This window comes from Phragmites australis, chromosome 24 (assembly GCF_958298935.1).
Source record: "Phragmites australis chromosome 24, lpPhrAust1.1, whole genome shotgun sequence".
Lineage (NCBI taxonomy): Eukaryota > Viridiplantae > Streptophyta > Magnoliopsida > Poales > Poaceae > Phragmites > Phragmites australis.
In genome coordinates, this window is record NC_084944.1 from 3,004,243 (window position 1) to 3,027,479 (window position 23,237).

General features: G+C 37.3%; 1 protein-coding gene across 1 annotated transcript; it reads right to left on the reverse strand.

Annotated features, from left to right (window-relative positions):
* Positions 1 to 11,154: 11,154 nt before the first annotated feature.
* Positions 11,155 to 15,094, reverse strand: LOC133907476 (2-oxoglutarate-Fe(II) type oxidoreductase hxnY). Its single transcript, XM_062349529.1, has 11 exons — positions 14,935 to 15,094; positions 14,642 to 14,837; positions 13,864 to 13,944; positions 13,681 to 13,732; positions 13,483 to 13,601; positions 12,442 to 12,542; positions 12,302 to 12,360; positions 12,063 to 12,119; positions 11,643 to 11,688; positions 11,460 to 11,539; positions 11,155 to 11,378 (listed from the first exon to the last, which is right to left on the reverse strand). Exons 1-11 carry the CDS (start codon positions 15,010 to 15,012, stop codon positions 11,318 to 11,320), a joined length of 930 nt encoding a protein of 309 aa, XP_062205513.1. The 5' UTR covers positions 15,013 to 15,094; the 3' UTR covers positions 11,155 to 11,317.
* Positions 15,095 to 23,237: the final 8,143 nt, after the last annotated feature.

Sequence of the window (23,237 nt, forward strand, 5' to 3'; positions counted from 1 at the left end):
AGAGGTATGCTATAGCCATCATGAAATTTGTTGGCGAATTGTGCAATTTTTTGTGAATTAAATTATTAGAAGTCTCTGTTGATTTGGATTATATTTTTCTATAACAAAAAATAATGTTATAGTTTGGAGTTTTAGAATCCGCTGTCGGATTTACGAAGACAGGAAAACGGGGTTGCAAAATGGCCAATGTAATGGAGTCAATGTCTGTTTTTTTTCCCTTTCAATGTGTGTTCTCTTTTTTTTTTTTGTCCTTTGCTTTTATTGAATTGTGCTACAATAATATGAGTTGAGGAGTTCGACTTGCTTTCAAGCTCTGATATATAGTACTAATTTTTTGTTTGACTTTTGGCACGTAGACTTTATAGTAGTGGTGTTGTGATTTTTGGTTTTTGTCACCATTTAAATAATATGACAACATTTTATATCTGCATCCATTTATTGGTTAAGACAGATTAAAAAGGTCAATCACAATATTGCCTTCTCGAAGAATTGACTCTCCTTTTTAGCAAGAGAACTTAGGCGTGTATTGAGTGGGAAGGGAGAGGAGGTTATAAAATGAAGAGAATGGTAGAAAGAAATGAGCAACCATGGTATATCTATAGAACTAATGTCTTGGAAATAAGATAAAGAGTATTTAGTTTGGATGGTTACTGAAAACTTGTTGAAGAAGAAGGAAAATAAACACGGGAAAATAGAGGTAATATCATTGAATTAACATGAACGCTCTATATTCCAAATACGATTGAAGATTATATATACATGACTTGCATTTTGAGATGAGTGGTTTCTATATAACTTTACTGAGAGGTTTATTAAATTAGAATTTTTTATTTATGTGTTGTTTAACTCCATATTGCACCATTGTTGTATTTTTTTTTAATAAAGGAAATATTTTCCGGTCTATGCATTGTTCAATGCACGAAACCCAGTTCATTATTACATCATTGCTGCAATAATACAATCTTTGAAATGAGAATATGAAAATAAACTACATGGTAACAAATCAATCACCATCTAGTCTATTATTAAATTGCCACCCGTAAACTCCAATACCTTAGCCAATAAGTTCCTCTGAAAATACACTGTAAAAAGTTGTGATTGATTTTTTGTTAAAGGTGATATCATTTCAACATAGCCATATTGCCTAACATAGGTTAGCTACCCTGACAAAATGACATTCTTATGCTTTTGCCCAACACCTCTGAGCCATCCACCCATGATTTGTCTGATACTCCTAGGTGTGTCAATATTAAGATTAATTTTGATAAGATGTCAAACAGATATAGCAAAATGGCAATTAAAGAATAAGTGTTGTATGCTTTCACATTGATTACAAAAGCCACATTTTAGATCCCCGTTCCATTTGTCTTTTGCTAAATTATCTTTAGTCAAGATCACTCCTTGTTGTAAATACCAAAGAAAATACTGATTTTTAAAGGAAGTTTCAGATGCCACAAAAAATCTATTGGGAAAGTAAATGTCAGTATTTGTCATTCGTCGATGCATAGAGCGAACAAAAAATTATCTACTAGTATGTAAGTCCCATTTAAAAACATCAATTTCATCAATAAGTTATGTATTGACTAGCTTAGACACTACATTATGCCAAGCTATCAATTTATCTCCTATAATCGATCTACGAAAAGATATGTGGGGCGGTATAGTGCTCATAACATCTGGCATTTTTGTGTCTCACAACTCACCACAATCTGATACAAAGAGCAGTATTGGTCGCTAAGAATTGTGGAGCCTAACAATTTATCTTTCCAGAATCTTATTTGGATTTCATCCTCTATTTGGAATGTACCCCACGTAAGAACTCTTGTTTGACTTTCATTAGTCCACTCAAGAAATGAGAATCTTTCAGTTGACCATCCACTTGTGTGAGACTTTTGTTCCCTAAGTATTTGTTCCTGAGTATTTACTGCCAAACTCTGTCTTCATTGAGAAGTTTGAATAACCACTTACTTAAGAGACATTCATTTTGGGTTGACATATCAATTATTCCTAACCCTTCTTATCTCTAGGTTAACACAACATATTTCACTTGGCGAGTCTCTATTTCTTTTTATGATTATCGTACTGCCAAAAAGATCTGGACTTTAAATAATCCTGTCTTTTGAGAACACCATGTGAAATTTCAAAGAAAGACATTATGAATATTGGCAAACAGATATACCCGAGTTAATCAATACTAGTTTACCCCTGTTGACATATGTTTGCCTTTCCAACTACTCAGTCATCTTTCGAAACATTCTTCAACCTTTCTCCCATCACAATTACAAAGTTTGCGATGATGCATGAAAATGCCCAAATATCTTAAAGTGTAAGAGCCCTATTACGCCCAAAAAGATGTACGCATTGATCTATTTCCTTTGTCTCCCTGTAACATAGAATTTTGTTCTTATGAAAGTTAATCTTAAACCTAGAGAGCTGCTCAAAGATACGTAAGTAGAAGTTTCATATTAGCTTGCTTGAGATTATGGTCTATGAAAATAATTGTGTTATCTGTATATTGTGAGATTGACATTCTCTCACACCATTGTTGTATTAATCATGTTACTTTTATTTAGATGGATGGTAATATTTCGTGTCCATTAGAAGTTACGGAGCCTTTCACAAATACCCATGCAATCGTGGTTCGTTTCTCCTTTTCTGGCTTGCTATACATATTAAAAAAAAACATAAGATGTATCTTAATACAATCTTCTTTATAAGATGGTCTGGATATGTAATCCCTGACTTTTCTTTTTTATGTAATACTTTTCTGCGGGAATTTCCTTTTTATTGACTTAGCTTGGTATAAGGACGGTCAAACAATATTTTACATAGCAGATTAACATGCTTATAATATATTTGAGCTGTCCACGGCAGCCATCCTAGCCAACATGGTGTACGATTAAGCTAAGTACTTTTTAAGAACATTAAGCTAAGTACTTGCAATATATCTTGCACAGACGACCTAAGTTTTTATATCCATGTATGACACTGGACGTACTTCATCAGAAAATAGTTAACATATAAAAAATACCTACTATTTCTTTGACCCTAAGGGAAAGAAAGTCAGCTAAACTTATTTTGTAATAATGTGTACTGTGGTAGACATACGTGGGTTAAAAACAGAATGGATATTTTTTGCCTGCCTGCCCGTCCGAAAGCTTGCGAAGCAAATATGAGATGACTGGCATCTATGTCTGACTTTATATCTAAGAAAATAATAAGATAGGATTCATGATGACTGATATCCATCCGAAGTATCCGAGTGTTACGTGTTATGAAAAAATATATTATGATTTCACTTAAAAGTATGATAATATATAGGTATGTTATATATATCTGTAGACAGATAATTCTTATTTTCACATCTCAGTGATCACTCTCTATATACTTATTTTGATTGCACCCTTTAATGTATTGTGTGGGATGCAAATGATATTAAAAATTTCTATCTATCAAACTAACCGAAAGTTTGGCACTATCCGCTCCGACTCTAACTCTGAGAAAAAAAAAAGAATAGAATACATGATGAAGAAATAATTATCCGATAATATTCATGCCTAAACTCTAACTCCGAAAAAATATAAAATAAAATACAAAATAAGTTATATCCATCCCTACCTAATTCGATTTCACGTGTAGTTATATAGGTGCCATAAATATGTAGGACCACAAAGGGGTTAATTCAACCAGCTTTCTATCAGGTCAGTGTGACTGCAATGAAATTTTAGTTTCCACGTTCGTTAAAAAAGTTTCCAAGTCTCTGTGTAGTTTGAATAGCATACTCATTATTCAATCAAATTTCTGAGATATGTAAAAAGGAAAATACTTTGCAAAACCTTGAAAAAAAAACTTTGATCAATTTCAATAAGCATTCTACATGTTTGGAAATTGTGCATCCACCAGCCGCATCCTAGTGCGCCATTGTGCCTGTCAAATTTGAGAATCGGTAGCTGTTGTCCACTGCTACAGTGATGCAGCTACTTAAATTTATTGAAGGATGACTGTGGATATGAAGAAATGAGAAAAAATAATAAAAGATAAGAAATAGAGTAGTTATCAGAGATAAAAAATAAATAACACTATAATAATATTAGAAAATACTATAATTGTATTATAAATGATAAATGTATATTGGTTAGGAAGCACCAAGTGGCTCCCGCAAAAACTTGACGGAGGACGCCGCGATCTGTCTGACTTTGTTCTAGAAGAATTATCAAATGTTTGACCTGTCTGATTGAGAAGGCAAGAAATTGTGAGTGCAAGCTGACCTGCACGTACGCCTCTCCTCTTTGTTTCGTGACTCGATCGAAGTACTTGAAAAGTATTACTCTGTTGTACAGGTTTTGTTAACTACGTTAATAATTAATTAATATAACATACAACTCTCCTACAAATTACATTTTCCAAAAAAAAATCTAGAATAACTCTTTTGGCCTTGCCACTGTTAGAAATAAGAGCTCTTTTATCTAACCGTCGGGCAGTTGCTATCGAATAGGTATTTTTGGGAGGAATGTCTTCTCAAAAGGAGACCTTATCAACATGTATATATTTGTAACAATCATCAGCTCGAATCTATATTTGCTCACTATCTACTTTGCAATCCAAATTACTCTCAATACATTATTAGCCACTTAATCTCCACTAAGTGATCAACAAAAAAGCATTGGAGGCACGAAGGCCTCTATCACCGGTGAGAGCGATGGCAAGATGGACTTTACCTTCGATCGCTTCTACACTTCTTTGTGTCCTACGCCAAGATTGTCGTTGCTTCCCCTACTTCGGTCGTCGCTGTCGTGGCCCTCACACGGGTGGTCGATGGCGTCGCCACCGCGCTCCTCTAGTTTGCAGCCATTGTGGCCACCGCTAGGGGTGAAAACGGGACGGGTATTTCCCACCCACCCGCCCGCCCGTATTATTCTGGACAAATTCGGGACATAAATCCGGGTACCCGGCAACTTATACGGATATCAGAGCTGAATTCAGGTATTTTTTGGCGGATATGGGTTCGTGTTCGGGAAGATGGTATCCGACGGATACGGAGTATCCGATACATAAAACGGATATTACCCGATAAAACATCCGGATAGTACCTGGATATCTTAAATTAGGCCCAAAAGGCCCAGTACTCTAGCAGCCCATGCACATGCAGTGGCAAAACCCTAGGAGGCTAGCTAATCTTAGCCGACTCAGGCACTCAGCCGAGGAGGCACGTCGCAGCCGCAGTATGTCAATGCCACACGCACCGCCATCCGCCGCACATCCGCGTCGCGGTATTGCTCCCCACACGCGTAATTCCTCCTCCTTGGCTCCTCGGCTCTGCACCGCACACACATCGGCCGGCATTCGTCTCCCTCCTCGGCTCCGCCCACGCCTCACCGTGTTCGTCTTCAATGCCAGTAGCACAAGTTCTACAAGAACTAAGTAACAACCAGACTCTTCAGCCGCCAAAATATCTCATAAGTACGAAAAATATGATTATCAAATTTGCTTTGCATGTTTGAAGACCTTATTTAGTCTCCTAATTTCGAAGATACTATATTATCGACGTCTATTAGTTATTGTAATAATAAGCTATCATCATTATATATTGTATGTTATAATATTGTATCAACACTTACAATACTAAATAAAGTCTGTATGTATTCATATATCTGGTAAAAAGTTCATATTAAATTATTTGATTCTACATATAGATTTCTACGAGAGTCAATCCGATGGAAAAGAAAATATATCTTGTGGATAGTTGCACCACAGCTTCTATACTTAGGGAAACAAAATATTTCAAAACTCTTAATAAGAGATAAGAAAATATTTTGACAATCGTTGGACGCGATGTAATAATTGTTGGGTCAAGTCATGCCATAATTATTCTCAATATAGGTACTTAAGTTATAATTGAGGATTCTTTATTGTATCCTGATTCAACTCGTAACTTACTAAGTTATAGCTTATTAAGTTATAGAGATATCCGTCAGAATGATTCCATATTGAAACTCATGATGACAATATTGAAACTCATGATGACAATAAAGAGGAATATCTCCTCTTAACGAAAAACAACGGATATGACAAACTAGTACTTGAGAAAATTCCTACTTTATCATCAGGATTATACTACACATATATCAAACCCGTAGCAAATGTTGCTCAAGGTAATTTTTCAGAATATCAATGCATTATAAACTTGGTATGATCACCTTGGTCATCCTAGCATAGGGAGATGTGAAAAATTATCAGCAATTCCATTGATCATAATTTATATGATGCTAAATTTTCTCAATCTTTGAATTTTATGTGCATTGCATGTGCCACAGGGAAGCTAATTTTTTTTTAAGATCATCTTACCTTAAAGTTCAAGTAAAACCACTCAAATTCCTTGAACGTATTCAAGGTGATATATGTGATCCTATCTAACCATTAACTGGATCATTCATATATTTCATGGTTCTAATAGATGCATCTATACGATGATCTCACGTATGTCTCTTGTCCACACGAAACTATACATTTACCAAAATAATGGCTCAAATTATTAAATTACAAGCACATTATCCTGAAAATTGAATTAAATCAATTTGAATAGATAATGCTGCAGAATTCTCCTCATGTGCCTTCAATGACTATTATATGACCCTAGAAATTCAAGTTTAGCATTTTATCCCATATGTCCATACTTAAAATGGTTTGACAGAATCCCTTATCAAGAGAATTAAACTCATTGCACGATCCTTATTACATAATTGCAACTTACCAACTTCTTGTTGGAGTCATGCAGTTTTACATGCTGCAGACTTAATTCAATTGCGACCTACTGTATATCATAGTACTTCCTCTCTACAATCAATACATGGAAATCCACCAAGTATTTTTCATCTATGTAAATTCAGTTGTGCTACATACGTACCGATCTCACCACCGCAACGTACATCCATGAGCCCACACAAGAAATTGGGGATCCGCGTGGGGTATCAATCTCCATCGATTATTACATACCTCGAGCTCCTCATAGGGGACCTATTCACAGCACGATATACTGATTGTATATTCATTGAGGATTATTTCCCAGCATTATGGGATATTTTAAGTACCAGAAAGAATACCAGAAAATCAATTGGAATATAGAAGACATCCCTTCTAAAAATCATCAATTTGTAACATATTACAAATAACCCGCTAAATACATTTACTAACTACAAATATGTCACAAAATCATATAATACTACCAAAAATGTGCCCGAAAGAGTGGAGGTACCAATAAAAACCACTCAACTCCCTGTTCAAAATAAGAGGGGGGAGAAGTATGGCCACAAAGAAGAATACAACTTCTTACAAGCGGCAAAGGAAACAGAGAAAGAAACCATTTGAAACAGTAAGTGCAAGTCAATCTCAAGTTGACAGACACCCAATGGGTAGTATACATCCAATGAATGGGCAACATCCGCAACCTATATCAATAGTGGACTTAATTAATGATATTGGGATATCGAAATACCTTGACTCAATCGTATTGGAAAATTACGAACAGTCACCAAAGGTACAAGAGATTTTCACTAACTATCTAGATTCTAGATAATCATATGACTGAAAGACTACAATTATCGACACATACTTTTCTACTATGATTGCAAATAATCTCCAAAATGATCTAGATCCCAAGAGTATGGAAGAGTATAAATAATGCTAGAATTGGACTCAATGAAAAGATGCAATCCAAACAGAGATAGTCTCGCTCACAAAAAGAGAGGTATTCATAAAAGTAATACTTACACCTCCAAATATTTTTCCTATAGGATTCAAATGGTTTTCATCTAGAAACATAATGAAAACAACGAGGTGGTGAGATACAAAGCAAGACTTGTAGCACAATGGTTCATGCAGAGACTCAGCATTGATTTTAATGAAATTTATTCTCCAATCATGAGTAGAATCACATTCCGATATCTTATCTCATTAGCAGTTTAAAATTATCTATCTATGTAATTGATGGATATAGTGACCACATATTTATATGGCTCACTTGATTCGGACATATACATGAATGTTCCCGATAGAATCTAAACGCAAATCATAACATATATTGCGTAAAGCTTAATAAGTCACTATATTGCTTAAAGCAGTCGGGACGAATGTAGTACAACCAACTTAGTGAGTTCCTTTTGCAGAAGGGTTACTCCAACAATAATGATTGTCTATGCGTGTTCATCAAGAAATCCTTGACAAGATTTTGTATTATCTTTATGTATGTTGATGACCTAAATATCATTGGTAACACACAAGATATCGATGAAGCACGTGATCATCTAAAGACATAATTTAAGATGAAGGATTTGGGTAAAGCCAATTTTTGCTTGGGTCTAAAACTCGAGCAAATTCCCTCAGGAATTATAGTACATTAAGCTACCTATATCTAGAAAATATTGAAGAAATTCAATATGGATAAATCATATCCATCTAAAACCCCATCCATTTAGACCACGGGAAGATAGAGAAGAGATACTGAGACCCGAGGATTCATATCTTAGTGCCATGCAAGCGCTTATGTATTTTGCAAATTGCACCAGGCCTAATATCTCATTTGCAGTGAACTTACTAGCTAGGTATCGCGCTGCTCCAAGTAAATGCCATTGGACGAGAGTCAAAAATATCTTACGATATCTCTAAGGCATCAAAGATCTTGGTTTATTCTTTCAATTTCAGAAAAACCAAGATTCAAATATGATTAGACACTGATGTTTGCTACTTATTAGATCCCCATAATGCCAGATTACAGATAGACTTTGTGTTCCTACATGATGAGACAACCATTTCATGGAAGTTTTCCAAACAAATTTTAGTGGCAACATCCACAATTATTCTGAAATAATTGTATTATATGAGACATCATGTGAATATGTGTGGCTTCATAGAATGATAAACCACATACAATAGTCATGTGGTATTAGTTCCATTAAATCATCTATCATTATCTACGAAGATAATGATGTTTGTGTTGTTTAGATACAAATAGATTACATAAAAAGCAACATCACTAAGCATATTGCCCCTAAATTATTTTATCCTCATGAGTTACAACAAAGTGAGTAGATAAACATCTTGCAAATTAAATCTTGTGATAATCTCGCAAATTTATTCACAAAGTCCTTACCAACTTTGATATTTCAAAAATATGTTTATGGTATTAGTATGCAACGACTTCGAGATTTACGAGAATCAGAAGGAGTATCCTCATGAATTTAACCGGCTCATACATTATATTATACTTTTTTCCCTTTATGAGTTTTACTTATAAAGTTTTTCATAAATTTTTTTAATGAGGCAATATCTACACAAGATCATATGTAATACCTCTTATTTTCCCTACCCGTATTTTTAAAGGAGGTATATAAGATATATTTATTGTTCTCTAAACTTGTTTATGGGTTTTTTCTTTTATAATATTTTCTCATATGAGTTAACAGATAGACAATAATCAACTTATGTTGTATTATTTTTTTCTTATTTTTTACTAAATTGTAAAATAGTTTTAACAACAAATCATTACTACTGTCTTTATTCTAAAGGGTTTTTGAAAGAGCTTTCTAGATGAAATATATAAGTACATGAACCGGCATCGATAAGAGGAGTATTAGAAATCAAAGATCTTCGCCTAGTCATCGAGCAGTTGCTCCTGACAGTTGATTGATCGAATAGGTATCCGTTCGAGAAGTATGTCTCCTCAAACAGACACCTCATCAATATGTATATATTTGTAACAATCATCAATAAAAGATATTCGAATATGTATTTATCCACTATGTACTTTACAATCCAAATTACTCTCAACAGACACTTCATGGTCCAGTACTTATATCAGCACTAATGCCACGTCACATGCAAACATGTTTTTTTTTTCTTTTGAAGACAAATGCAAACATGGTTATCTTGTCGCGAAACAAGGCGCTAAGACTGTAAGACATGGGTTGGCATGCATTGTGGATGCTATCACCCACCGTGTTTGAAACCAATGCAGAAATTAAATGCTTATGAGCGGCTTCTGCCTCCACGAACTGTTAACGTGTTTCTCTCGAGACGATTAGGAAGCCCAGAACCTCAACGCCTGGCAGGCATTGACCTGTTTGTTGAGCTGCGTCTCGTACGTGCGGCAGCACGATTGCCATCGCAATCTGACCGTCCGTTCGACCAGTCTCCAGTCTTGGCCAAAGCCGAGAACTTTTTCACCCGGTTGCTAATCGGCTGTCATGACTCAACCAACGAGCTGAAGCTTTCGCGTCCTTTCGGCCGTTCCGAACCCGAAGTCATGCTTACTGCCAACGAGGTCGCTATCTAGTTTCTGCACGGGTATCACTGTTTCAGACTGAGGGCAATGTTTAGTTCACATTTAAGTTTGTCATGTCTAAAGTTAAATATATCTAAAATGTGGCTCCAAAAGTATAGCAAAGTTAATAAAAAATTAAGTACATGATATATGGACAAGATGTTAACAAAATATAGCTTACTACGGTCGCGACAGTCAACTAAACAACTATCTACAAATTTATGATATAACTAAGACGTAACAAACTTAGACGTAAACCAAACATAAAGACAGTTGTGGCGTGCTACACAATGCATGCTCCTGGCGTGAGTCTTGGAGATGCATACGGGGCGAGGAAGTGCAGTCCACGCATGTTCTAGAGCACTGATGCTTACAGATCGACGGCTCGAGCATGTCAACCTTCCAGATGGTATGCTGGTCGATCGTGTTCACAAGGGTATGAACAGATGAAGATACTTAGTTTCTCTTGTCAAAGAAAGAGATGGATGGAAATGGAATCACCTGTCCAATCGCCTCCGTGGAAGCAAACGAGAAGAGATTCGCAACTCCAAAGATTGCAGGCTACTTACCTCCAGATTTTCAGTCTTGACTGTTGTTTTGTCCTGTCTAACAGACGGGGAAACTAGACAGAGAGAAAACCTGTTCTGGAAAGTGCGACACATGTTTGTGTCCTCACTGTGGTAGGGAAATGTGCGAACGCGCACGCCGGCGTTGCATAGTTACTTCCTGACGATCTGCTCTCGATCGATGGCCGTCGGCATGACCAGTCTTTGGTGGCGTTAGCGTATCCAGAAAAGTGCAGTCTTCGGGTCACCACCGCACCAGGATCATCCTGGAGATCCAGTTCACATGTCTATCTTTCTTGCGTGCTCGCAAAATAGTTTCAGTTCAAATGGTACTATGATACTAAGTTTCCTGATGGTGCAGTCAAGCATTCTTAACGGCTGCCAAGCCCGAACGAAATCTAGATAAACTTAGCTTTACATATGTAGTGACGGAGGATTATTTGTATGTAGCACTTAATCGCTCGTTCAAGTAATCGCCACTCCTGATAGGAGGAAACCTGAAACAGCGTTCAATTTGAAAAGCATGAGAAACAACGACAAATGAAACAGTAAAAAATGTTAAGCTATGAGAAGATGACCTCGGCGGATTTGCCTCGCTGCAACAGCTCTCCAAGCACTCCACAAGTAAATCGGGGTTTGGATCAAGAAAGAAAGCAACCTGATATATTAAAAAAAACTTGTGTGAAACGTGGCTCACTGTTAAAAGGTTAGCTCAAATTCCTAAAGTAGGAAATACTGAATTCAGTAGTTAGTACACTCACAGAATAGCGCTCTTTACCAACTGCAACAACGCGATGCAGTGTAGATCTACAAGTTACACAGAAGTGTATAGCAATCAAAATTCATGAACAATGTTTGTCTGTTGTAGAGATTAATTAGAAATAAGTGCATAAGAAAGATACGATAAAACAGAACTGCAGAAGATCTTCTCAATCGAATTTCAATAACTACACCGCCATATCATGAAATGATCATAATGTTACCAAAGAAACATGCTCTTTGTGTTGATGAGATAACATCAACTTATTGTTAAAAGGTGCAATTTATTTTTTACCTTATTTACCCAAGCAGAGTTGCAGAAGAATGTCCTCGAGATGCAAGTACTCAACACTATTACTGCAGTAGATGACAGCTACCATACTACCACAGAGTGGATCAACAGAGGTAATAAAGAATGTTACCTGAAAAGACAATTCGTCCACCTTTCCAACAAATCGCCGATATTAACAATAAGGGCCCTACACGTAACATAAGAACTCATAAGATCATATCATACCTGTTAGGAATTATCTAAAGAGCACAGAAAACAGGATTGTAGCAAGTTAGGAGAAAAAATAAAATTAAATATATTCACTATAGAGTGCACAGGACTACTTGATTAGAAGTTTTTATTCATGAAAATCACAAAAGAAGTATTTACCCATCAACGTGATGAACATCTTCCCATAGCTGGTGACGCCTATCCCTCTCCCTGCATATCTGTACACACGCAGCAGCATAAGAATCCAGAATGTAAATACAAACAAAATGAAGCCACCATTTGCACTACAGATAGCATACCTGCAGGCCAGGAGTGCCATCTGTTGCTAGAAGAGTTATCGCACCATAATCTGAATGAGCTGATGCACCGTAATTTCCACTGTCAGACTCGTTTACTTCACCTGCGTTAAATTGATCAAATGCTATTTTCCAATAAGATAAAATCAGGAAATCTAAAAAAGGACATAGACAAAGTTGCTCGACTGACTCCAATTTAATAAGGAAAACACATTCACCAAAACAACACTTCCTACAAGCAACTCAAAGACACATCACGCATTTTGTTATTCTTTGGTTCATAACCCACTTTCCAGTACAAAAGAAGATTAGTAAAACAGTGGGGAAACAGAGCTACCCAACGAACTTCTATACCTTACATTCATATTGCTTATCAGAGTTTCCATTGGCACTCAAAGTCTGCGATCCAGTATACAGCAGCTAGATAATTACTTTGAAACATTAACGAGACACAGAGCTCTGTGTAGCCTTTGCTGGCAGTTGCTATTAACCATTAAGGTGCCTTATAAAATAAAAGTGAACTTAAAAGCAAGTTTTTAAATTTTACTAACAAATACACTTGAGTCCACAGAGAGTTTTAGACTTTCAGGATAAACTACACTTGAGGTCATGCAATTATAAATCTGCAATTTTCATTATTCACTAAAAAAAAATTTAGTGGACAGATAAGTTATGTTCCCCAGACCCAACCCACCCAAGCAACATTACGAGGATGTCAAGTTCTTCATTTTTTTAGAATAACATATGCATCCATTTATGTTCTGAGAAACACATAAATTTGTTGAGCATTCAAGAAAAAGGAACATTTGCATGCCTATTTTTTAATTTATAATATACTTTTTTTCTGGGAGCATGATACATGCATAATTAAGTGCTCAAGCCACACAAGCAACTATCAATAACCATTAAATGAAAAGAAAAATCAAAAAACAACATCAAGAATATATCCAGTGCTCCATTGCATATTTAAACAAACTTTGCAAGAACAATAAAAAGACAACACCAAGAATTTATCTAGAGCTTCAGTAACTACAACAATGTAACCTGGGTAATGCAATAACCGAATAACTGGTGACGGGTTGTTGAATGCACCAATCTTCTGAAAGAATTCATCCAAATCCAAGCTCATTGCAATTAGAGAGAGTATCCTTTTGCTAGTAGCACTGATAGGGAATAAGCGACCATATTGATCTCTGTGGTAAACAGTTTTGTGAAATATACAAATGTTCTTCTAAAACTTACAGAACAGCTGTAAGGTACAACTTCATTGTCTCCTTCCAAGACGGAAAGTGCTCTGCAGATAATTTAGCCAGATAAAAATACAAATATTTTCATATTTTGGAAAGAAAAGCACAAATTGGACATCTGATCACATGAATTATGTCCATGGATATCATGAAGGACGGTGGCAGAGCAGATAAATACCTTCAGAGGGCCATTGGTTTAGATCATTCTGCCAATCTCCGTCTCCGGTAGGCCCAATGTAGAAACTCTCCTTGAGGTCTCCTATATAGGTAATTGTTATTCAGAGTTCAGTCAGAGATTGAACTATATCATTACAAACACCACAGACTTAAAAGGTAAAATATAAAATGTTGCTGTAGTTTCAAACTACAGGCAGCAAGGATGTGGCAAATGGGTTCTTTCATACTTGTCCATTCCCTCTGGAACTATCCTTCACCCACTAAACCAGATTCCAAGAGACGCGCACAACCCTGGACAAATAATTGAAGCACAGCACGGTCTACCAATTGACGATCCCCTCACTCATATCTAAAGACCACAGGGTATTCCCATCTGTATTTAATCACACTAATAGCCATCACCAGGGAAATAAGCAGTGAATGACCTGTTGCTGCCAGAAACAGATCGATTGAACTAGATTACTAGAAGCATGGTTTCTGGTTCAGTTTTAAATGTCACAACCAGTGGGTCTAAATAATTAAGCACTGCCAATGCTGGAAAAAAACCTCTAAAATCTTTTAAATTTCCTATCCGTTAAAGAATACTACTCCATCGAATAAATTGATGATTTGCCACTGAAAATATTGATCTTTGATTATGATGCAACCGATTATGTGCTATTATTAAAGCAATCCGACATTTGCTACCGACATCAGTCAAAGTTTAGAATTTCGACTTAAATCCAACACTCCGTAAGTGCAGAGTGCAACGGAGACTCCGGCGAGAACAGAAATTCAACCTTGGAATTCGGACGCAGCGTCGAGCTTCTCGGCGTAGGGCGGAGTGTACCCCCGGTGGCTGCTGTTCCGCCGCAGCGCCATCTTCTCCTCCATCGGCAGCTCGAAGAACCTCCTGCTCTCCGCGAACACCGCCTCCAGCAGGCCGGCCTCCACCCCGTGGTTGGTCACGTAGAAGAACCCGTGCTCCACGCACGCCTGCCGAACCAAATCACACGTGCTGCGTAAAGCTCGCTGTGCCCACGAGGCCACGAAGCAGAGACCTCGCGGAAACTTCGGGACTGGGCGGGGTCACCTGCCGGACGGAGGAGGCGGCGGCGCGGAGGTCAGGGGAGGCGAGATCCACCACGGGGAGGTCCACGCTCCTGGCCATCGCTCTCTTCTCCGGCTCCGGCTGATTTCCTGTTGCGGCTGTGTCTGCGCCACGCCGCCTCCTGCTTCCTCGGGGTGTTGCATCTATGGGCTAGGCTGCATGCTGCACTGGACATGGGCCGAGAAAACGATTGCCTCTATGGGCTGGGCTGAATGATGCACTGGACTTGGGCCGAGAGAACGATTGCCTTTTGGGCTGGGCTGAATGCTGCACTGGACTTGGAGAACGATTTCTCTATGGGCTGGGCTGAAGCACGGACGAGCTGATTGCCCACAAGCCGACATGTACAAGCCCGCAGCTTGTGTTGCTGTTCAGCTCAACCTTTCCGTGAGCTTTTTTTATTTTTATATTTTTTCGATTAAAAATTTAAATAAATAGATTCCTCGTAGAAACAATTGCAAAACTAGACGCCTACCACCCTCTAAAGGGACGGTAAGACCCTTACCAGAGGACGGTAAGTAATCTCGAAGTCTCTTATAGTAGCCTTACAGCCCTCCTAGGGACGGGTAGCTACAGTACGTAAACAGTAAAGCTCGCAGAACAGTATTTTGAAGTTTAATTTTGCTACTATCTTCTCTATTTAAAATAGTGATGTTCTGTTGCTCAAAAAATCCTAAAACTTTTTGTACTTATTACATAATACATGTGCAACCTATTTTAATTGAATTCACCCAAAAATCCTGTGTAGAATTTAAACTAAAATTCTCCAAAAAAGGTAACTTTTATAACTTCTAGCAATTGTTAGCGCCGCAAATAAATTTCTAAAAACCTGTTAAAATTCACTAATATTCTTCTTATGTGATGTGATAATTTCTAAAATTATTTTTAGCTCTATGTTTATATATGTTTGAATTCAAATTAAGTTAAAAGAAGAATATCACACAAAATTATAAAAATACATATAAATGGTGCATCACAAAGAAATCCACTTTTTTACCATATAATCAGGCTAAAAATAATTTTATAAATTATCACATCACATAAGATGAATATTAGTGAATTTTAACAGGTTTTTAGAAATTTATTTGCGGTGCTAACAATTGCTAGAAGTTATAAAAGTAGCATTTTTTTGGAGAATTTTAGTTTAAATTCTACACAGGATTTTTGGGTGAATTCAATTAAAATGGGTTGCACATGTATTATGTAACACGTACAAAAAGTTTTAGGATTTTTTGAGCAACAGAACATCACTATTTTGAATAGAGAAGGTATTAGCAAAATTAAACTTCGAAGTACTGTTCATTGAGGTTTACTGTTCATGTACTGTCGCTAACCGCCCCTGAGAGGGCTGTAAGGCTACCCGCCCCCTGAGAGGGCGGTAAGAGACTTCGGGACTGCTTACCGCCTCCTCAGAGGGCGGTAGGCGTCTAGTTTTGCAATTGTTTCCACGAGGAATCTATTTATTTAAATTTTTAATCGAAAAAATATAAAAATAAAAAAAAACTCATTCGACTGAAGCAGTTCAGCAGCTTGTGCTGCACGGCTGCTGTCATCTCAGATCTCTCGAGGGACACGGCTACGATCGTCGGTTCAGGTTTCAGAGCTCACTGCCGCATCCGCCACCGGACTCGTCGACGCCGGCCTGATTAGATCCGCCTGCGCCTGAACACTCATTGTTCACTAGTCGGCGGCATGTGGCTGCAAGGGGGGGGCACCACTTGCAGCAATGTGCGTTACAGCGTTAGTAGGGTGTTTTGGTTACTCGGACCTTCTCAACCTGACTTAGCGAATGTGTAGAATTAAAAAAAAAAATCATTTGTTTGTCTGCATCTACTAACGTAGTTTGGTTCGGCGGGTGTAAACATACGATTACAACCTGATCCGATGGATGCATGTTCTGCATCCACTCATACAGGCGATGGCTCATTTGTCAAAAATATCACAAATTTTTTTTTATAGGGTAATCAATCATAATATTAACTCTTATATCTATTTATACGACATTATATTCAGTCAACTAAACAGAAATTCAATTCATCTATTCAAACAAATATAATTAATTAAATACTATTCTTTTTAATAAATATAAATTCTACCATCCTATTTATATGATATCACCCTACAAATCTCATATGGAGCACCCATCACAATCGAAATGTCGACATGACTAGAGTATCCACAAATCAGCACCGCATCGATGTGACAGCGTCCATCACTCCATCTAGTGCAAGCATCAATGTCTCTGACGAAGTGACGAGGCAGTGTAAAAGTAAAACATCTAAACATATATGATTCTGACGAGGCAAGGTAAAACTTTCTGAGATGATTTGGACACTCTGCTTAGACTGTCTCCAACAATATTCTCTTCATTTCATTCCCTTTCCGATTCTTTTTCCTATTTTCATTCTCTTTATTTCCTCTCATCTCCAACAGCTTCCTTTCGAGAGGAATCACGAAGGGAAAGGAGAGAGAATCCCGTGCTGGAGGGAATGACCCTGGGAATCCCTTCGCGACAGGAACCGTGAAGGGAATCCGTTGGAGCGCTGAAGGGAACGAAAATCCCGTCGTGAAGAGATTTTGGCCCCTGAAGGGAATCCGTTGGACACAGTCTTATCATGGCTTCTCCAACTGTAAAAGGTTGCTCTATGGGGAGTGAAAGTGAAGTGGAGCCAAGTGAAGGAAAGGAAATGGAGACAGACCAGCGTCGGACGTCACGCGATCTTCCCCGGACCGATATGCAGCCGGAGTGCACATGCCTTTCTTTATAAATAAAGCACGACTGATCAAATACTAGACATAATTTTTACATAAAAAATCTTTACAAGATATATTTATATAGATACACAACTAGAATATAAACGTGAGCTAAAAACATCACTTATATGACTTAAAAAAAATTCAGATCACAATCTAATAAATTCTATCTTAAGACGAAATCTATCGTGTAGCAAATAAAGAATTATCAATTAATTCCTTTTAATAATAAATATCACTAGTGCCAAAAAAAATCTATAGGAATTAAACCAACTAAATTTGAGTATAGCTTAAATTTAGTAGTAGGAAGTGATTTTATCATCATGTTAGTAGAATTATTATGAGTTCTTACCTCGAATATAACGATATTTCATAACAATATGCTTTGTTCTTTCAAAAAACATCAGACTCTTTGTAAGGCAAATAGCACTCTGACTATCTTAGAAAAATTAACGCAAGAATTATCTTCACAAAGCTCAGTATATAAATCTCTCATCCAAACATCATCTTTGCATGCTTCAAAAATAACTATATATTCAGCTTCAGTAGTTGATAAAGCAACAGTAGCCTCCAAACATACTTTCCAACTAATAGCACAATCCTCAATGGTGAAAACATAACCTATGAGAAATCTCTAATCTAAATCACCAGCATAATCTAAATCAATATAACAAACAATCCATCTCCAGATTTCTCAAACTACAAACAAGCATTAGAAGTACCCCACACACACACACACACACACACATATATATATATATATATATATATATATATATATATATGAAAATCTATTGAACAAATTTTCAATGCTCTTTACTAAGATTATCCATGAATCTACTAACAACACCCAGTGCACGAGATAAATCAGGATGAGATCAGACCATGACATACATAAGTGAACCAATTGCACCTGATATGAAACTCTAAATATGTACTCAATATCATAATCTGACTCAGGATATAAAGCTAAAGATAATTTGAAATATGCAGCTTAATCAATGGTTCTGCATCATGCATAATAAAAACGACGAAGTACCTTCTCAATATAGTCTTGTTGACTAAGATATAACTTGTCAGCTTTCTGTCTCTAATGATCTCCATATCAAGAATTTTTTTTTGTTGCACCTAAATTCTTCATCTAAAATTTATTACTCAATTGTGATTTTAATTTAGTTATTTTTTATTTATCCTTTGCAGCAATCAACGTATCATCGACATAGAGAAGAAAATAAATAGTTGAACCATTAACAGTCTTCAAATATACACAGCTACATAATCAGAATGCTTAAAACCATTAGAGAGTATAAGTGAGTAAAACCTCTTGTATCACTGTCTGGGGATTGTTTTAAACCATAAAGAGATTTCTTTAATTTACGGATAATATCTTCTTTTCCAGGAATAACCAAACCTTTAGGTTGGTCTGTATAAATATCTTCATCTAACTCCCCATGTAAAAATGTTGTTTTAATATCTAATTGTTCAAGTTCATAGTCACATATAGCAACAATACTAAGTAAAGTGCGAATATAACTATACTTCACAACAGAGAAAAATAAATCATTATAATCAATACCTAGAACCTGCCTATAGCCTTTTACAACTAACCTTGTTTTATATCTTACTGCTTCATTAGGAATACTCTCATTTTTTTTGAAAATCCACTTGCAACAAACAAGTGTCTTCTCTTTTGACAATTTGATTAAATCTCAAGTACCATTCTTTTCAAGTGACTCCATCACATCTTACACTGTAATCATTTAATTATTGCAATCAGCACAAGTAATAGCCTCATTATAATTAGAAGATTATATATTACCTTCAACTTCTTCTGCACAACTCAAAGCATAAATAATAATATTACACTTCTCAATTAACCTCTTGGGTGGATTAATTTACCTACTAAGCCTTTCAACTACAATAAAATATTGTGTAGGCTGCACAATAAGAGAAGAATGTTAAACTCTAGATGAATCATGATCAATAAATAAATTTTCAGCAATAGGTGTGTTAGGGAAAATATCCCAGCCTATAGATAATTTTAAGGGGACGCCGTCACGAACTTCTCCGGAGCTCTCAGGCGCTAGAGTCCCTGCAGAAGCTAACGCTTTTGGAGGCTATGAACCTCTCAGGCCACCGCCTCTCGAGACAGGTGAAGAAGCTAGTCTCCAGAGACAATATCAGCAAAGGAGAACATCAAATGCAATTGGCCTAACCAAAAGTGATCGGCAGTTAATGCCGGCGCAAGTGGTGGCTACTCTGACATTCGAGATAGTGCGACATCACAATTTATGATCGGTTGAGTACCGTGTCCATAGGGCCACTTGCACTATTGTATTTATCATAATAGATAATATCTTCTGAGCAGGATAAATGTATTCTACCTAGGCTCAGGCTGTACGATCTCTGTAGGGTATACCTGTATATTTACATCCTGAATGATAATATAAATACAAACACTTAACCACCATACTAGGGACCTAATCTTTTTTACTATCAACATGTTTTTGGTTATCCCTGCTCTCCACTTTTTCTCTAAGCTTGAATCTCCTCTATAGAAGAAACTCTCGTTGCACCTTGTTTGTGGAAGGTATCTTCTCTTCCGCCAACAAGGTGCATCTTGGACAACATCTTGTGTACTTTCTATATTAATAAAATACTGTGAGAATCCATCCAAATTGTATTCGAATTAATCACAGGGCGATCATTTGATAAGATGGGAGCTACCAATGCATGTCTTTTGACGTGTTGCATGCTAACCCATATCTCATCACAAAGATCGTAACTATCAATAATTAGCATGAATCCAATCCCAGCAGTCCTAGTATGTGTGCATTGCTAACTCTTAGGAAAGCTATTACCCACGTATGCCTTTAACAACATGACTATTGCAACATCAAGATTTACTAGGATTCAAAAGATTACAAATTGATATATTTAACAAAAGATAAGGTTTTATCTAGCGTAAACATATATACGCGGAAAACACAACTAAAGGAACAAAACCGGTAACGTCATTTACCCATAAGGCCAACAACTAGAATTAGAGTAGTACTAGCGCATCAACCTGTGCGACTGCACATGTTAGAAATTTAGCTTACAGCTGAATTTTAGATATTTGATAATAATAGTTGTATGCTAAAATACATCAGCTATTTATATTTAAATATTAGAATGTAAAATATAAATGTAATTTTTATTCATAATATTGGAATCATATTTATTATTTGTGAATAGATCTAATTTATAATTTTCATTTTATGTGTTATGCAAATTGATTTTTATTTGTTTTTTGATTTTTTGAAATTATTATTATTTTTAATGTCGTCACCGTATCTCATATTATTTTTTAAAATACATTATAAATTCTTTGATATTACTTTTATGTGATAATCCGTAATATGTTTGCGTTCTGTTGTTTTAATTTTGTAATGTTTGATTACACGCATATTTAATTGACATATTTTAATTGATTTGGAAAAGTATGTTTATTGCTAACATAACTAAGTTGGAGTTTGCTAACGTACCCTCGTTGGACAAATGGTATCTATAAAAAAAAGGAAAGGCAAGATAAGAAGTAGTCTTAGAGTTGGACTCTATGATTTATTTTTTAATCTTTTGTTTATTCTGGTTGTTGATCTATAATTACAGTTAGTCAATCAATCAATTCGACGGTCGGATGTTTTGCTTTTTTATGAGAATTTCTAGGTTTTTTTAGGATTAATGTGGAGGCACTAAAAAGAGCCTCCAATTAGTAAATATAAGATAGATACTGCTGGCCACCACATCGTTCTTAGTGGGAGATAAGTAGATTGCACCTAACTTCATCTGAAAAGAAAAAAGCAACGTGAATATAAAATTACTCGTAAAACTTAATCTATAATTAATATATATAATAATTCAACTCTAAAGATTCTACATTTGGATGGATTGTGCTTTTGGATGGATCAGCAAACATTCGGGTCGCAATCCAACACCTTTTGTGTTCGGCAACGCAACCTTTGGAGAAAGGGCTTGTGTTATCGTATCTCTTCCAGAGCAGCGCCGGGTGCCCATGCATGGCTCCCCTCACCAGCCAAAAGATGAACAGAACGACGGAACTGTGATCAGACTCCAGAATCTTGTGGGGATGAGAATGTGCAGAACGAAGGAGACATGTGCTTGGCTAATCTGGGCTAGCCTTCGTAACCACGCTAGCAAAGAGAATTTGTTGCGGTTCACCAGCTCACACGGATCAAAAGGGAAAAGGTGCAGAAGTGCTGCGTAACTGAACACCTTTACCTTCACTCCCTTTTCCTGTTTGCAGCATAGCCAGAGGTATGTCGTGGTATTAGAGCATCTTCAATCGAGCCTTATTCCCACCTCCTATCTTATATTTGAGGAAAAAACGATGAAAATCGGTCTCCAACTGACCCTATATCCGGTCCTCTTTATTTGAGGAGCCATCAAATCTCCTTCCTCACCCCCTACATCTAGGAGCCCCTCATCCGGCCCCTCACCCGCGCCGCCGCACCTACGCACGGCCCCGCACTTGCCCGCCCGCGCTTCCCCGCACCCGCTCGCCCACCCACGCTACGCCGTCGCCCCCTCACCCGCCCACCCGTGCTGTGGAGGCGTGGAGAGAGGGAGCTCGAAGAGAGGGAGGTTAGGGAGAGAGATGGAGCTCTGGTTGGCGTCAGGAGAGAGGGAGAGAGGGGAGAGAGAGGAGAGAGGGGAGAGAGAGTTATCAGATATTAATAAAATAGAGATGATTCGAATATAGGAGGTCAAATATGATAGGTCGGTTGGAACGCGCTGAGAAGTATGAGATGAAATCTGGATGAGGAGCCTCTAAATAAGAGAAATAGGAGATCAAATATGAGTAGTCGGTTGGAGATATTCTTAGGCTGCGAGATCGTTCGCACAGTGATCATGCCTTGAGCATTGCTCAAACCCAAGTACCACAAGAGAGGCGGGTATCTGAAATTTTCTTACACTTGCTTGCGTGGTGTTCAGGTTTTTCTGCAGGCAGGCCATGACTGACGGTAGCAGCAATCAGAAATCGAGCTTGCAAACTACCGTTTCCTCCCTCATTTGACTTCCCTTTCATAACATGATCACACATAAACTTCTTGCTTCTGGCCCTAACTACAGAATGCGTAACATCGCAAGTTAGTCCATCGAACAACAAGAAGCAGTCCTTAATTGCAAGTTGCTAGAGTCCTAAAAAATTGCAAATTGCTAGTCCTCAAAAGAATTTGCAAATTGCAAAGGTGGGGGTTGCTTCGTTGCGCACAGGGGCAGATCCAGTGAGGCTCCAGCTCCCCCCCCCCCCCCCCCCTCCTCACAGAGCCCCCCTGAGCCTTCTCCCCCTAACAATTTTTTGCCATGTATGAGGGAGAGGAAGAATGAAAGAGAGAGCGAGAAGAAGAGGAAGAGGAGAAAGAAGAGGGAGAGAGAGGTCGATGAGCCTCCTATCTGGCTTATCTGCATCCGTCACTGGTTGTGCAAGCATGCTACTGCATTAACAATTATACCAAGGTAAGCACAGA

Coding starts and splice junctions, on each gene's coding strand:
- LOC133907476 (XM_062349529.1), bottom strand. CDS start 15,012: ATGGCCAGGAGCGTGGACCTCCCCGTGGTGGATCTCGCCTCCCCTGAC. Junction 14,838..14,934: donor CCGCCTCCTCCGTCCGGCAG/GTGACCCCGCCC, acceptor TTGGTTCGGCAG/GCGTGCGTGGAGCACGGGTT. Junction 12,120..12,301: donor GATGTTCATCACGTTGATGG/GTAAATACTTCT, acceptor TGTTACGTGTAG/GGCCCTTATTGTTAATATCG.